General features: G+C 42.9%; 2 protein-coding genes across 3 annotated transcripts in view; one reads left to right on the forward strand and one right to left on the reverse strand.

Annotated features, from left to right (window-relative positions):
* Positions 1-1,082: 1,082 nt before the first annotated feature.
* Positions 1,083-10,739, reverse strand: TIMM21 (translocase of inner mitochondrial membrane 21 homolog (yeast)). Its single transcript, XM_011975895.1, has 6 exons — positions 10,145-10,739; positions 4,330-4,392; positions 4,134-4,231; positions 1,839-1,912; positions 1,650-1,755; positions 1,083-1,550 (listed from the first exon to the last, which is right to left on the reverse strand). Exons 1-6 carry the CDS (start codon positions 10,443-10,445, stop codon positions 1,446-1,448), a joined length of 747 nt encoding a protein of 248 aa, XP_011831285.1. The 5' UTR covers positions 10,446-10,739; the 3' UTR covers positions 1,083-1,445.
* A 626-nt stretch (positions 10,740-11,365) lies between these two features.
* Positions 11,366-16,362, forward strand: part of FBXO15 (F-box protein 15) — a 77,843-nt gene continuing 72,846 nt past the window's right edge. The window contains exon 1 of one of the 2 annotated variants that reach the window (XM_011975896.1): positions 11,366-11,577. In XM_011975896.1, the coding sequence (XP_011831286.1) occupies positions 11,462-11,577 (116 nt within the window). In that variant the 5' untranslated portion in view covers positions 11,366-11,461. Of the gene's footprint in view, positions 11,707-16,362 lie in introns of both variants that reach the window. The other variant, XM_011975897.1, reaches the window with a different exon arrangement.

A 16,362-nucleotide genomic window follows, 5' to 3' on the forward strand; every position in this document is an offset into this window, starting at 1 on the left:
AAATTAAGCAGGGAGACAAAGTAAACAGGCAAGATAGATTGCCTGGAGGTCTCTCTATCCTGAATATCCCAAAATTTCAAGAACACATCAGAAATTCCTCTACAGACAGTTCTAAGGGAGATGGAACAAACACATCAGAGGGGATACCTCACAATGAAGCCACCACAGATAAACATGGTTCTAGACCCCTCCCAATGCACATAGGACTTATACAGATATGGAATTGGGATCTTGTAAGTGAAGGTCACTTTTTGCCAAATCTCCAGCAAATACTTCAAATAAAATAGAATTCCCCCCCCCCTTTTTTTAAAGGGGGCCTCACACACATATTTGAGTATGTCTGTCATTCACTCCCATGCTCTTTGGCAGTCAGAAGTATCAGTGCAAGCAAGTTCTAAATGGGATGAGAGCACTTCATGGCCGCCTTCTATGGTCCAGGCTTGTACCTCCCATCACACTGCCATCCTAACAACCCACACAACGGGGACGCCTGATGAGGCTAAGGTGCCTGCGCAGGCCCACACCCTGTTAGAAAAGGTGGGATGGGTGCCCAGGTCTACCCGACTTGGGAGTGTGTACTTTTCCTGCTGTGTACAAGGCCCTTAATTCACAGAGGGGGAAATATGAGACAGATTCCTAAAACTCACACAATTTTGAAGAATGTATTTACCATCTGGTTCCCTATGGTCCTCAACCATTTTCACGTTTCTTTTTTTCTTTTTTTTTTTTTTTTTGAGACGGAGTCTCGCTCTGTCACCCAGGCTGGAGTGCAGTGGCCGGATCTCGGCTCACTGCAAGCTCCGCCTCCCGGGCTCACGCCATTCTCCAGCCTCAGCCTCCCGAGTAGCTGGGACCACAGGCGCCCGCCATCTCGCCCGGCTAGTTTTTTGTATTTTTTAGTAGAGACGGGGTTTCACCGTGTTTGCCAGGATGGTCTCGATCTCCTGACCTCGTGATTCGCCCGTCTCGGCCTCCCAAAGTGCTGGGATTACAGGCTTCAGCCACCGCGCCCGGCCCATTTTCACGTTTATCTCAAGTCAGATTCCAAAGTATGTGGAAGGCAGCTGCTAATGACATATTTGTTAATTTTATTCTGCAGACATTATACAGTTCTATAATATAAAATGAATAGAATACTAAAATCTATTTCCTTTATTTACATGGCGTAAAATTTTCAATAACAAACATCTAATCATGAAAGATGGTGTTAAAGCAGAAATACTGTCATGATTGAGTCAATAGGAGAACATAAAATATGCTGTATTTCATAATTTTTCCATAAGAAAATGTCTAGTTTGTTTAAATGCAACAAACACTGTATTAGATTCACTTTATAAACCATACACTCCCTGTCTTTTGAACACATTCTGGAAGACAGCTGTGAAGAACAGAGTAGTGAGTCCACGCCATTCAACATCCGTCAGAAACCTGCTTGCTTGCTTATTTTAATCATCTTGGGATCGATTATCTTCAATGATAATGGTTCTTCTAGGATAAGATTCAATTTCTACAAATATATATCGAAAATCATATTCACCACTTTCTCGGTTCTGAAAAAAATGTAGTGTTTCCAGGTATTATTTTCCTTTCCAGAACTTAAATAACACCGCGCTCAGAACCTCTGACCCCACGACCCACAATTCCCACACCTCTTTTACTTCCGCATACACCGTTCCTTGCTTCCCTGGCTCAGAGCCCTCAATGTAGAATTTCACACGCGTGTGTTTCAGCTCATCTTTTACATATTCAGTGAAACTGTCAAGAAAACGAAGGATCAGTCTAAGTTCCTTTCATTTAAAAATTTCCCCAGAGCTTCCTCTGAATTCAAGCCACGGTACCTGACGTGCTGCCGGCGACCCCGCCTTGTCACCTCCCCATAGCCTTTAAGAGGCTCACCAAAGACAGCGATTACCTGCAGAACAAGGACAGTGCTTTATTTTGTGTTATTTTTTAAGCTTACTAAAGAAATAATTTCTAACAATCCAAATGATTTTAGGAAAAAAAAATCAGTAAGCATAGGACCTTTACAAAAATGACTACTCCTGGCTCACGCCTGTAATCCCAGCACTTTGGGAGGCCGAGGCAGGTGGATCACGAGGTCAGGAGTTCAAGACTAGCGTGGTCAACTAGGTGAAACCCCATCTCTACTAAAAAATACAAAAATCAGCCAGGCGTGGTGGTGCGCATCTATAGTCGCAGCTACTCAGGAGGCTAGGGCAGGAGAATCGCTCAAACCCAGTGGGCAGAGGCTGCAGTGAGCCAAGATCATGCCACCGCACTCCAGCCTGGGTGACAGTGAGACTCCGTCTCAAAAAAAAAAAAAAAAAACAAAAAACAAAAAACAAAACAAAAAATGACCACTCCAATAAGAAAACTGAAAAAAGGGTTATTATACAAAAATCATCCCATAAATGGTTGAAACAAATATTTCATGCACACAGATTAAAATAGGTAGCTTTATGGTGTGACTTGTAGTTTCAGAACAATGTAGGTTGAAATGATGCAGTTCCTGCTCCCCTTATAGAAAACAAACATAACAACACAGAGTTCAGATGTTTCTCTACTAACCCCTTATGGTTTGAAGATAAAATATATGAACATTTTTAATGAAATTTAATTAATTAATAACATCTAACACTAAAATATGAGATAAAAAAATTTTAAAGTCACTAAACACAGTGAAGAAAAAGAAAACAGATAATAATGACATTTAAAATAAATCAGAGCTACAGGTGTGAATCCATTATTTCTAACGAGAAAAATCCACATGAAGTAGAAATGTAGATTTTATTGAATTCAAAATGCAAATACTGTGGAACCCCCCCCACAAAAATATAAATTTGATATTAAACTAAAAAAATTTGACCCTCAACTCTATGAAATTTATCTTATTTTGTCCGTTTGTGGAGTATCTTCAGTATCACATTTTCCAGGATAAAAAGAAGTAATATGTAAGATGATATTTCAGAATTGTATAGCACAAACAGATAGAACAATTTACTTTAATCTATTAAACATATAAATATCAACACCCATCAAGATTTTCTGTTTTTCAAGCAGACACGGTACCCAGCAAAGAGAAGGGTACCCCTTAAAAATGGTGACAAAATTGTTAAAGTTTCATTATTATTTGTAGAGCTTTTTCAGGCAGCAAATTAAGGTATGACTTTAATAGTATCTCACTATTGTATATTCTGTTTGTTCAAAATGCTGAAAAAAATCTATGAAAGGCTGAGTTTGTGAATAAAACAGCAACTCTTCATCTCTTTCCAGAGACGCGTCCTAACATTTAATAAGGTTACACCCATAGGTACTTCCGGAGTCTGTAAAGAATGTTTCTTGTCAGATATAATTTGGATTCCCAATAACTATCATGGGAACCTTCCTAATTTCCTGGTTTTCACCTCTGAGATACTTTACCCTCCCTGCCTCTTTTTCCATGGTTACCACTGACTGTCCAGAGTTCAGTGAAGAGAAATCAGTGGATTTAAAAGGAAAGATGCCAGAGATCCTTAGCTTTCCTGACACGATTAGAAAAACTGGTGGAACATTCAGAGCCAGGGCCCCAGGGCAGATCAGCACTGGGCTCTATACTGAGCACACTGTGGATTCAAATCTTTCTCCTCTTTAGGGGCTGCAAATGCGAGCTAGGATGTTACCCCTTGGTCTGTGTGAAGAACACCCCTAATATTTATGATGATAATGGCAGACAGTTACCGGCTGTTATCTTTCAATGTGAATGAAGCTGGATTTCAATGAGTAATATTTTCAGTGCTGAAGCTTTCCATCAGAGAGTAAGAAATCTGGCACTTCCCAGGCCACACAACCATGAGGTCATGCATCAGGCTTTAAAAAGACTAGAAACTTACCATGAGTTTGGTATTTTGGTGTATTCTAAGAATTTAGTATCTATGAACAACCAGCAAAATGACTCTCTTGTACAATTAGCATGAAAACATCTGTACACTGAGTTTTGGGTTCTCTTAAAGAACAAAGACCTAATAATGTAATGATAAGTCAACCATTATGTATTATTATGTGAATTTCACTAGCGTGAGAACTGGTTCTTGAATTCTGCCCACTTCCTCCTCCCAACTCATCAGAGTTCATGTAACTCAATCTTGAGAACTAACCTCGGGATGTGATCTGCATTTTTCTAAGGCTCTCCCATATATCTTGCTAGGACTGGATGAAGAAAAAAGTTCTTTGAAAATCGTGTAAAACAAGCCACCTGAAATCACAGAAAACAAAGATGAAGCAAAGCAAGGACAACAGAAAAAGGCCAGCTGAAAAGACATTCAAGGGCTTATACTTGCTGTTTTTTGCAACCTGTAATGCTGATTCCAAAAAGCACCACTATGAAATAGGTAAAATCTCTTCCAGCTTCTTTCACTGTAAAGAGAAAACACCAATGGGTTACGTGTGCTGGCTGGGAGCAGGCGTGCTTGTATGCTGCTTTTTGCTTCTTGTGAGAGAAAGGCAGCCTTCAGATCAAAGCAAGGGCTCTGTGTGTGCTCAGGGGCAGCTGTTCTGAAAACTCCCTGTGTGTCGGCGCCTCAGCAGAATTCTCGGAGTAGGGCTTGGGAATCTATGTTTTAATTCAGGATGAAGAAATCCTTTTAATAAGCGATCCAGTTCACAACTGCCATAGGTTAAGCAACACTGAACCAAGGTCTGCCACTCCCAGATTAGGAAGAGTGTTGGCTTCTGTCAACCGAACGGGTAAGGGACTGAATGGATCAAAATGGGTGTCAACTCTTAACAGTCAGTAACTAGCTCGAATGCCAGTCCCATCTCACACTGACTGGTGCATGAAAACAGAATTGTGTTCGGAACAGGAATTTGGTTGGCCAGAAAGATTTATGAATTAAACTTAGAAAATGAAGAATATGCACAGACCAGACATTTGTTTTCCCACACTAATAAAATACGTGCATATGGGTTAAACAGATGCTCTGAGAGCTAGAGAAACTCAATCAAGACAGTGTCAGGGGACAGCGTATATACATATGTATAGCTATAAATAAATGTATTTGTATTATACAGAAATACATATACAAATACCCTTATTTGTCCCTATTACCCAAATCAGATCATTGGTCCCAACACCCTAGATTCTCGATTGTCCCTCCCAACATTTCATTCCTGCCTTGCTTAGCATATCAGATGAGTCTTTCTATTTTTTCACTTACCAACAGCTACTGTATATCTACTATGTGTATCTTCATATATATGCAAAGAGCTATAACATTACACTTACACTACCTTAACATTACAATTATGACTATGCTTTTCACCGATGCTGAGAAAGTGAGTCACCTCCTGGCATTATGTTTATAGACTAATTTATTCACCACATTAGCAATTCAGACTTCAGAAATATAAATCTTTAAAACATTTTTAAGAAAAAAACTTTTAGAAGAAAATTTTAACAGAGGTTGCTGCTGTTTTCTGTTCTATATAAAAAGCTTCTATTACATTTATAAAACAAAATTGTTTAAAATAAGTCTTTAGCTAATACAATGCTTGTTTAAAAGTAGTCTTTAGCGCATCACGATCCTTCAAGTTTTCAGCAAGGTTCCCAACTTAGAAGACATTATTCAAATAATAAAAAGACCTCATCTGCCAAAGTCTGTGTAATTCATGGGACTGACTCAAACAGCTGTCACAAATCCAATTTCCCTTCCGACGTTCAGGAGTTGGGGCTCACCACTCATTCCACTCTCAGTGTGGAATTTCAATAAATATTACCTGCCGGTTATGTGCCAAGTTCCAGGTTGAGAACACAGTAACAACTAATTAGTTCTCGTAAGTATCCTTATTTGTCCTTGTTACCCAAACCAGGTCACTGGCCCTAACACCTTGGGTTTTTGACTGTCCGTTCCAAAAATTCACTCCTGCCTTGCTTAGGGTATCTGACAGGTCTTTTCCACTTATTTGGATAAACAACAGCTCCTGTATATCTGTTATATATAAAGCCCTGTGCTAAACATTCTCCATATTCTACACATTTAAAAAATTTATTTGTTACTTTATAGCTGTCTCCAACAGAAGCTGCTCACTGTCTAACGTTCTCAACCCTATCAGACCTAATAGTTTCATGCAAAAAACCCTCACGCCATTTATTTGCTTCTGCAATTCTCTACCCCTCCTGTAGTGGGTGCTGTGGTATGGGTGCTCCCAGCTGCAGGGAACACTGGAAGCTGACAGTTGTCAGCTGAGCTCCTCTCTGGGCATTCCATAAGACAGCTTCCTCACTTAGGTCACGGCACATCCCTGGACCAGCCCATACTCAACGCCTGGTTGATGCAGAAGCGTTAAGACTCAGCCTCCACATTAGGTAGGACAGTGACTGGCCAGCTCAGCTCCAGAGGTCCCCGGAGCAGCAGCTGAGGCCCCAACTGCAAATGCACTTCAGCTTCTCCCTCTCCCCAGTCCTGCTTCCCTCACCCCCAAGATGTATTCTGAGAGCACTCCCTGATAAACCTCCTTACGTAAATCCCACTTCCCTGGGAAGCCAACCTACAACGGGTGCTACTGGGAGTGGTAAGCAGCTCTCAATTTGGATTTTGGAGCTGGCTCGCTGGCCACTGGCTGGCAATGAGGACCCTGTCCCTGGTGGTAGGAGGCTACTGACAGCACCTGTCATACAGCTGTAGGGCAGCTGATGCAGCTCTCACCAATGGGGACCTGGGATGGAACACTGGTGGAAGGGAAGGTACTGGCTGGTGTGTTATTCTGGGAGTTTGGGGGAATCAGCAATTTTAAGGACTTATATCAGATGGCTGTGGCTGGGGCCATGGATAATCTGGGAGAGGGACGGTGTTGAGATGATGTGTGTAACTAATCATCAGTGAAGGTGAGTGCCAAGGGCAGGAGCCTCCTCCCGGCAGAACAAGACTCAAATTACACCTAGAGGGCAGAAAATGCGGGGGTCAGGTCTGGGGCATAAGCGCTTACGGGAGTTTGGCATTTCAAGCACATGAGACCTCCTACACCAAGGCCAGGGTCCTGATTTGGGAGGAAAGGGAACCTAAAGCTGGGTAGGGGGCCCTTGAGGTCAATGTTGTAAAAAAATCTTGAATCCTCAGATTCTCCTGACCCCTCTAGCCCTGAAGAAGCCGCTCATTGTCTGGTTGACACTTCCTCCATCTTGGAAACTGGGCGAGGGGTGGGTGGGGGCTTCTGCCTAGCAAGATACGTGCTGCTCTCAGGAGGTCTCTCCACCTCCCCTCCTGGCCAAGTTACCACACAACCGGGCATGAGAAGGATGAGAAGGAACAATACTTGGAAGGAGCTGGAGGCCTCCCCAGCAGCAGCCAGGGAAACATAGACCCCACTGCTTCTTAAGGGTGGTGTGTCAAGGCACAGAACACAAAAGCAGCTGAGAGTTGATCAGCATGGGGCACACTCCTGTGATGAATTTAGCAAACAGGCAAGCACCCTGGGAACTGATATGCAGCTGGCTAGGTTTGCTCCTGGAAACTTCGAGACAGTGATGGTCCACATTAAGTAAAAGTAACAGAACAGCCATGGCAAACTACAGGAAAGGCTCAACAGCCTCCAAGAATGGGGATGCTACCACAGATATAAGATATAAAGCCCCAAAACCCACCAGCTGACGATGTTCTTAGGAGCGACAGGAGGACACTGTATACCAAAGCCACAAGGAAGCCACAGTAACATCTTTATAGAGCAGGATGCCCTGACAGAAATGGAGATGAAAGGATTCTGAAGCAGAGACCAGGTTGGGGTGTTAAACAGAAGTCAAGGTGGGTGCCACCATCATAACTAACGGCAAGGCTGGAGTGGCAGTCGGGAGTGTCTGACTTACAGAGGGCAACAGAGCTGATGACTAGAACAGTGTTCTCAAGGGGAAGACTCAAGGGCAGCGGACAAGGCTGCTTCTGAATTACACAGTCATGAGAAATTAACCTCAGATGACTCCTGAGGCTGAAGGCAGTTGCTCTAATGCAAAGCTCTGAACATTGCCCCCGTTTCTGGACCTGAACCAGTTTTCAGACCTGGAACCCATTTACTGAAGGAAAGTGTATGTGACTGACTACCCCTGTCCTTCACCAAAAGGACCTATACTTATCAACTTGGACATAGTCTGTGCTGACAGTGATATCCAAGGACCCAAAGAGTCATGATGACCCCCCAACCACCCCCCACCCCCCCGACAGCATGTAAGAAGCTCACAGCTGGGTCCAGGGACTTATCTGGTAATAATTTCCTTGATTTCCAAATGTATAAATCAAGGGGATGTACTGAGTAATTGGCAACAATAACTCCCACTTTAGTTCCTTTGGAAGTGGGTTAAGAGCTATCAGAGTGGGAAAAGTCAAATGGAAGCCTCTGAAACTGCCCCAGTGACCAAGATAATAAATTAAAAACCATATCACATCCATGGGGAATGGCAGAAAGAGTGCTATTCTTAGAGACCTCAGATACAGGCATGGTGGTGCCTATCACAGTCCCTTGTAATTTACCAGTCTTCCTTTACAAAACACAAATAGGCGCTGGAGAATGACAGTGGTTAACTGCAAACTCAACCAAGTGGCAGCCGGGGTACACATGCAATACCACACATTGTAACTTTACAGGGGAGTGCATTAACACAATCTCATGGTATTGGCCATTGATTTGAAGAATGCCTTCTATTCAGAAGCAGCAGCAGGAGTAGTGTGTAGTAACATGAAACAGATAATAACAGTGTATGTTTATGATCCTGACCAGGATTTGCTAATTCTCTCACCCTCTGTTGTTACAGTCTTAAGGGAGTGAAACTTTCTGGATCTGGGCTGTCTAATACAGTAGCCACTCATGGGTATTTCAGTTCAATTTTAAATTAATTAAAATTAAATCAATTCAGTTCTTCAGTAACATAATTTAGCAACATTTCAAGTGCTCAAAATAGCTACAAGTGGTCAGGAACTACCCAAATGGACAGCACAGATATAGGACATTTCTATGAGTTTTATTTGAATAATGCTGTTCTGGACATTCAGCAGAATATCACATTTGTCTACTATGTTTACACCATCGTGTTAGAGCCCAGAAGTAACAAGTGGCAAGTGTGTTAGAAGGCTTGGTCAGACAAGCTGCAAGTGTGAGAGGTGGGTCCAACAAAGATGCAGAGGCTCACCAACACATGAGCCGACCTCATGGGGCTACACTGGGGCGTGCCAGGACATGCCCTCTCAAGTAAAAGACAATTGTACCCTATACCTCCTACCACAATGTTTCTTTGAATTCTGGACACAGCATATTCCATATTTGGGAATGTTGCTCCCATCCATTCATTCAGCAACAAGGACTGTCACCTCTGAATGGGGTGCAGATCAGGGAAGGGGTCCCTAAGCAGACCTGGCATGCAGTGCAAGCAGCAGCACTGTTGCCTGAGCCAGATTACCTGACACACATGCTGTTTGCCACTTCTATGCCTTTCACCTCTGCATACGGATTGTTCCTTCGTGCTGAACTATTACGAATGAAAAACTAGGTTTTTGGCATATTCAGCAGATTACAAAACAATTGGTAGAATATGATTCAATTTTTTGGGTTAAAAATTATTAAAAGGTATGTGTATGAAAGTGCAAAATGTTAAAAATAGTCATCTTTGTGTGGTATAATCATGGGGTCTAAATTGCTTTGTCCTTTTTTTCCTACAAATCACATGCGAAATGAAGAAATTTAAAAAAAATCTTAAAATATCTGTGAACACATCTCTGACTTTCCCTGACAAATTACATTCCATCCTCTCTAGTTTATATGTTTTTCTATTATTGCAGGTAACATACGAAAGTTTTCCCTATTGATTATGACTCAATAATCTCTCTCTCTTTTTATCCTATCCAATTACTCTTTATTATATGTAACAGAGCCAATACAACTTGAGAAAAATTTCCCAAACATAACGAAAGAAAGTTATATCAAATCCAAGATCAACTTTCAAATCTGAGTTCCAATCTGTGAAGGAAACTGTAGGTCTATATGTTCTAGCTCTAAATTATGTCTAAACGGCTTTTAAAAATTCATGTGAATTGCTTTTTCACCTTTAGTAGTGAACTTGGTGTAAAAGAGCATTGGCAGCTCTTGTCACGTCTGTTGAAAGACCAATCATTAAAGTACTCCTTTTTACCTTTTTGTGATGTTGGGACGGCGGTTCCCTCTCTTTGACTCCTGTGTACAGACACTTGTTTGCTGCTACCCTCCTTTGCTTTCCGGGGGCTCGGTCCCTGCGTCCAGATGGTTTTCTGGGTGACTCCAAGAATACATCTAGGTCGCACTGTTTTCTTTTGATATTGAAGCCCCCATCTCAAACTGGGCTCAGTCTTCAAGCACGCTTTGTTAAGCACAATGTGGGGCAAAAGCAATCGCTTTGCCGAGGACCTGTGCAGCTTCTCCGTATACTGTATGGCTCGAAGAAAAGTACAAATCATGTTCACAGAAAATCGTTCCGCTTAGGGACGATGCTAACTACAATTAGGAAAGTTTTCGGGTTCACTACACATCTGGCCGGACACGTACTCAAACCTATACGTTTACATTACATGGCGTTTTAGGCAAAAACGTTGGCTTCAGCAGCGTAAATGAAAACGAAAAATCTCCAGGGAGAACCTGATGTCTACCTTCCCTTCTGTTTTCTTTGAATCAACACGCTCTGATTACCTTCTGGGCTGACATTCACAGTGTCCCCGCCATGTCTTCGCAAAGTCACCTGGGAAACCCCCCATCTTCCTGGGAATAGTAGTTTGAAGACCTCGGTCTTAACTGGGATGCGGCAATGGGGCGCGCACAAGAGACTACATCTCCCACAATTCAAGGCGGCCAGAGCACGGCGCAGGCCGTTCCCGCGCCCCCAGCGCTTCCGTGCCCAGCGCCTGCGCCGACGCTGCGCGTCCTTGGAGAGGCGGGAAGGCGGGGAGTTGGTGGGGTAATTGGTACCACAGACCCTACGTAATTCAAGCGGGACTTGCGAAAGCCAAATTAGCAGTTACACACTACGTGTTTTCCTTATCCTTCTAGAGTGGACTGTGCACAGTGGGAAGTAGTCCCTCCGACTGTGGGCTTTTCCATTCCGCGTGGGCAAATGATTTCGTTTTTGCATTTCACAGTGTTTTCAGAAAAGCCGGACAATAAAGAGTCAGCAAGTGGAGATGAACGAGGCCGCTGCAAAGCAGGCACCGGTTTCTTAGATGGTTAAGCCGAGGACTTGCTTAGCGCCCTTTGTGGCAGAATGTAGGGGTAGGGAAGGAAGCCGGGGCCCGGAAGTTTCTAGAAGCCCGCTTTGCGAGCGGCTGTCTGGCGCGGTGCTGTCTGCGCACGCGCCAGGCCAGCGGTACTTTGTGAACTTGCGCATGGGCGTAAGGGGGTGTGGCGACGCGCGGGCGTGGGGGCGGTGCGTGCCCTCCTCGTTTCAGCCCTTGAGCGGTCCTGTGGTGAGCTCCTCGTCTCCATGGCGACTGGACGCGGTCGGATCTTGCAGCAGCACTGGCTCGGCCTCCAGACGCTGCGCGGGCCCAGCAGGGGCGGTGGCGCGGCCCGGGGGCGCGCCAGGACCTTTGGGTTCAGGTGACTGTAGGGCCTGCGGGTGGGGTCCGCTGGCGGGAAGCCCCTCACTGCGCGGCCCCACTCTCTCCACCGTGTATTTTATTCGTCCAGCTTGGCACAAGGCCCGCGGCCCTCTTCAACGTGAGAAGGGTCTGGAAGAACGACCGGAGGAAATCCTTTCTACCCTGCAATGTGGGGTTCCCTAAGTTATAACACAAGTAGAGTAGCCTCTCGGGGAAATATTTTTTCTCGCGGCGCCTGTGGTCGGGGATACGCTCACTTGCCAGGACAGCTGCAGGTCCAAGAGGTTGCTTCTCCGGGATGCGTGCCATAGATTCACGTGTGCTCCGCCCCTGCCTTCGTATTTTTGCTCTTCTGTGACCAAGAATCTCCCTTCGTCTTTTTCATGACCTTACAACTTAGGGAAGTATAGTCTGCTCATCAAAACCTTATAAATTTACACCCTCATCCCCCAAGCATATACCCCTGGCAGGCAGGTTGGTCTGGCGGGTGGGGGGGTCAGCACTTTGTCCACCTCCAACATCAAGGCCAAGTTGCCATCTACACCACCAGGTCTTGCTCAGCTCCTAGTCCCGTTCTGCCTGTCTTCCTGTCTACATGCAGGAGCCTGTGGTATTCTTACTCTGCTCCCTAGAGGGTCGTCTCTCCATTTCTCTTGGGGTTTCCTGGAACTGAAGCGTGGTCCTCTCCTACAGTGAGAGAGAAGGCAATTTTGAAGACTTAGGAAAGGAGGAGGAGGCTGCATCTGCTTTCCAGAAGCATCTTCAGCATGAAGAAGTAAAATGATCCAGTGCATCAGAAGTATCAGCATGCATAATGGTACCTTATGAAATCCCTCTCATTATATCGTGAGCTGTTCACTAGCTGTGGACCCATCTCTGCAGTTAGTTTACAGATGGAGGGATAATGCTAAGAATGGTTTACATTCTTGAGGATTATCTTTCTGCTTGTAAGACTCCTTGATTTATAAGTATGGAAAGTCATACATATTTTGCCTTCTAATAAATCAATGGTGTGTGTTTTAAGCATACAAAGGGAGTCTATTACATACTAGTTGAACTACTTGTTTTTTTCCCCCCTCAATCTCCAGAACTATGTCCTCACTAGGTCTCCATTACTTCCACTTAACTGTTTTCAGAAGCCCATCCCTGTTGCTTAGTGCTATGATAATAGTTCTTTTTTTTTTTTTTTTTTTTTTTTTTTTTTTGAGACAGAGTCTCGCTCTGTCGCCCAGGCTGGAGTGCAGTGGCCGGATCTCAGCTCTGCCTCCCGGGTCTATGCCATTCTCCTGCCTCAGCCTCCTGAGTAGCTGGGACTACAGGCGGCCGCCACCTCGCCCGGCTAGTTTTTTGTATTTTTTTAGTAGAGACGGGGTTTCACCGTGTTAGCCAGGCTGGTCTCGATCTCCTGACCTCGTGATCCGCCTGTCTCGGCCTCCCAAAGTGCTGGGATTACAGGCTTGAGCCACTGCACCCGGCCCGATAATAGTTCTTAATTGAATACCTATAATGCTAGATACACCACAAATCTTGTCACAAATAGAATGGTGACAGTGCCTGCAAAAATTATTTCATGTAGGAGAAAAAGCAGGAATTTAAATAGGAAACTTGAACTTTTAATAAATTTGCTGCTGTTACTAAAATTAGTCTTTACATAGTGCTCTATTGGAGGAAGCAGAATGATTTTTATATGATGAATCTTATCCTTTGTAAGTTGAGTGAATTTCCTGGATTGATATAATTAGAGGGCCTGTCATCATGCCTGGAATGGGAACCTGCATTTCAAGCTGATTTGGAAATGTATGCATTGTTTTTGGTAAAGAAAAGTCCGCTGCTAAAAATAGAACGATTGGCTATGGTCAAAGCAGGTGGTTATTTTAATGTCTTGCTGTGGAAAATTAGATGTTGTTAAGGAATCAGTGTTCCCTTTTTAACACAAAATGTGAATAAGTATAACTGTCACAAACTGTAAGAAGTGTAGCAGAAAGCATATTAAGTTGACTTAATTTGTACCTGGTGTAATTTATTTGATTTGCCATATATTTAAAATGAAGCACAGTCTTTAGGTTTTTAAAATATTGGACTTATTCAAAGCCATCAGACAAAACCTATCACTTGAAAGAAAGTGTTTTCAAACTAAATTTATCTTGCTAAATGTATCAGTGTATGTCTGCACTTAACCTTGTAGACATACAGATCTATATAGAAACATAAATGGAACTTGCTGATTTGTTAATTCTGTGGCCCTTAAAAATGTGCAATTGGGGCCGGGCGCAGTGGCTCACGCCTGTAATCCCAGCACTTTGGGAGGCCGAGGCGGGCGGATCACAAGGTCAGGAGATCGAGACCATCCTGGCTAACACGGTGAAATCCCGTCTCTACTAAAAATACAAAAAAAATTAGCTGGGCATGGTGGCGGGCACCTGTAGTCACAGCTACTCGGGAGGCCGAGGCAGGAGAATGGCGTGAACCTGGGAGGAGGAGCTTGCAGTGAGCTGAGATCGTGCTACTGCACTCCAGCCTGGGCGACAGAGTGAGACTCCGTCTAAAAAAAAAAAAGTGCAGTTGGTTTATTTTATGGAGAAATAGAAATGTGTTTTCAATAGTGTTAGAAGGTACATTGATGAGATGTATGATCTTATATAAGACATGGTAAAGAGAGCTCTGACAGGACATTAAGGAGATGGGGGTCTCAGAGACTGTCTTTGCTTCTAGCTGGTGACCTTACGTCCCTTTAGTTGCCTTGTTGGAGCCTTAGTCTTCTAAACTGAAATGAGGGACTCAATGAGATCCATTTTAATTGTGAAAAAACAAAACAGCAAGAAATAAGCTTTGATGTTTTAACAGTGTGAAAACATGTTTGTAATAAAATAGCGTTCATATTCCAATTAAATAAAGGATGAAGTGTCTTAAAGCACTTATACATTACCTTGTGCAGAGTGTATGACTAAGAAGTATTTGTAGAATTGACCTAACTAAGCCCTGTTCAATGTTTTAGTCAAAGATAGAGGCATATCCATTCGTTACTGAATTAGTGTTTCAGATTAGGGAAAAGGATTTGGTACTTAAAAAAATTAACTAGTACCAAACAGGATTTATTTGCTTAATCATTATTTTAAACTATCTTTGAATGGGGAGAGTTACAGCATGATTTTAAGGAAGTTACTAAGATAATTTTATTTACACATATTTTATATGCATATATATTTACAAAACAGGTGACTTTATTTCATTGACGTTTTCACAGTGATCTTTCATAAATTTGGGACATACTTTACTGAAAAGTTAAGATTTTCAGTAAGAACTTGGTGGTAGATTAAGCCAGTATGTATTCTTGAAACATCTAAGCACCCTGGCACTGTGCTTTTCAAATGAGTAGTTGTAATGGGTGGGGGATACGTAGAGCATCTTCTTTGTCTGCAAAATCAACACAAAGGCTTTGGGAAAATGTTAAATAATTTAGCTGGTAAATAATATAATATATTTTTATGATAGGACAAAGACAGATAAATTATTTGGTAGAATGCAATGTTTGCTTTAATTTTTAAGATCAATTGGGAGACTTCTAAGAAGTTTTGAGTTTGCTGCAGACTCTACCCCCAGATTTCAGGAGACCTGGTTTCAATTTCTTTGCAGGGGTACTGTTGCTAGGAATGCCTTTGAGAACCACTGCTTCAGTCTCAAGGATTGTGCTGTCCAACTGTGATTCCCTGGCCTTCTTGTGCATGTGACTCTTCGGTTTGAAATTAAAACAACACCTCCCATCCCCCAACTTATTACGGATTCAATATGCTAAGAAAAATTAGAAAAGACACAGAGTTATGCCCCCTAAATCCTCCCCATTTGAAAAGACCTTCACCAACAACATTTGTAATCCTATGAATCAGGTCTATTAAATGGTAAACCTTGCTCTCTCTAGACCTCTTTTCTCTGTATGTGTATATTTTCGTTTCCTCTTAGAGAAATACAAAAATAAGTTTATGTATTAGGTTGGTGCAAAAGCAGTTGTGGTTTTTGCTACTGAAAGTAATGGCAAAAGCCGCAATTACTTTTGCACCAACATAATAGTATCTACTGATATAACCTGCTTTCTCAGTTAGTTATACTGTTAGTGATTCAGCCGATATTTATGAATGCTGCTTGCATGCCAGGCGTATTGTGGGTGCTGAACAATCAGCAGTGACCAAACCCATGCAGTATACCTGCCCATGTTGTTCCAGCGATAGTAAGCAAGACAGACAGGTAAAATGTATAGTGATGGATGGTGATGTGTGCTAAGGAGAAAAACAGAGAAAGGGCACAAAGTGCATGTGTGTGTGACAGAGTGTGGGGTGGGGACTGGATTGCAGTTTAAATAGAATAGCCAAGGAAGGTCTCAGTGAGATGGTGACATTGTCGTCAATGGCTGAAGAAAGTGAGAGAGCAAGCCATATAGACACCTGGAGGACATTAGGGATCTATTTCTAATTCAAACACTTAACCTGAGTTGAAAATCTATATTTTAATTGACTAAAGGTTGTTAACTCTGTGGAGGCCATGCAATTTAACCAATCCCTATACTGTTCTGAGTTGTTTTTTTTTTTCCCCCAGTGCAGACAACTCTGAGATGGACATTCTTGAGTGAACTATCTGTGCACATTTCTAGAAGTGGAATTCCTGGCTTAAAAGAGCGTATGTGTTTTTTAAGGATCCCGGTTTCCAATATCAGATTTGGCTTTCCATAACGTTTGTACCACTGTGTCTTGTGTTACCGGTAGTAAATGAGGATGCCGTTTCTTTGTAACAT

Source organism: Mandrillus leucophaeus, unplaced genomic scaffold, assembly GCF_000951045.1.
Source record: "Mandrillus leucophaeus isolate KB7577 unplaced genomic scaffold, Mleu.le_1.0 Scaffold16, whole genome shotgun sequence".
Taxonomy (NCBI): Eukaryota; Metazoa; Chordata; class Mammalia; order Primates; family Cercopithecidae; genus Mandrillus; species Mandrillus leucophaeus.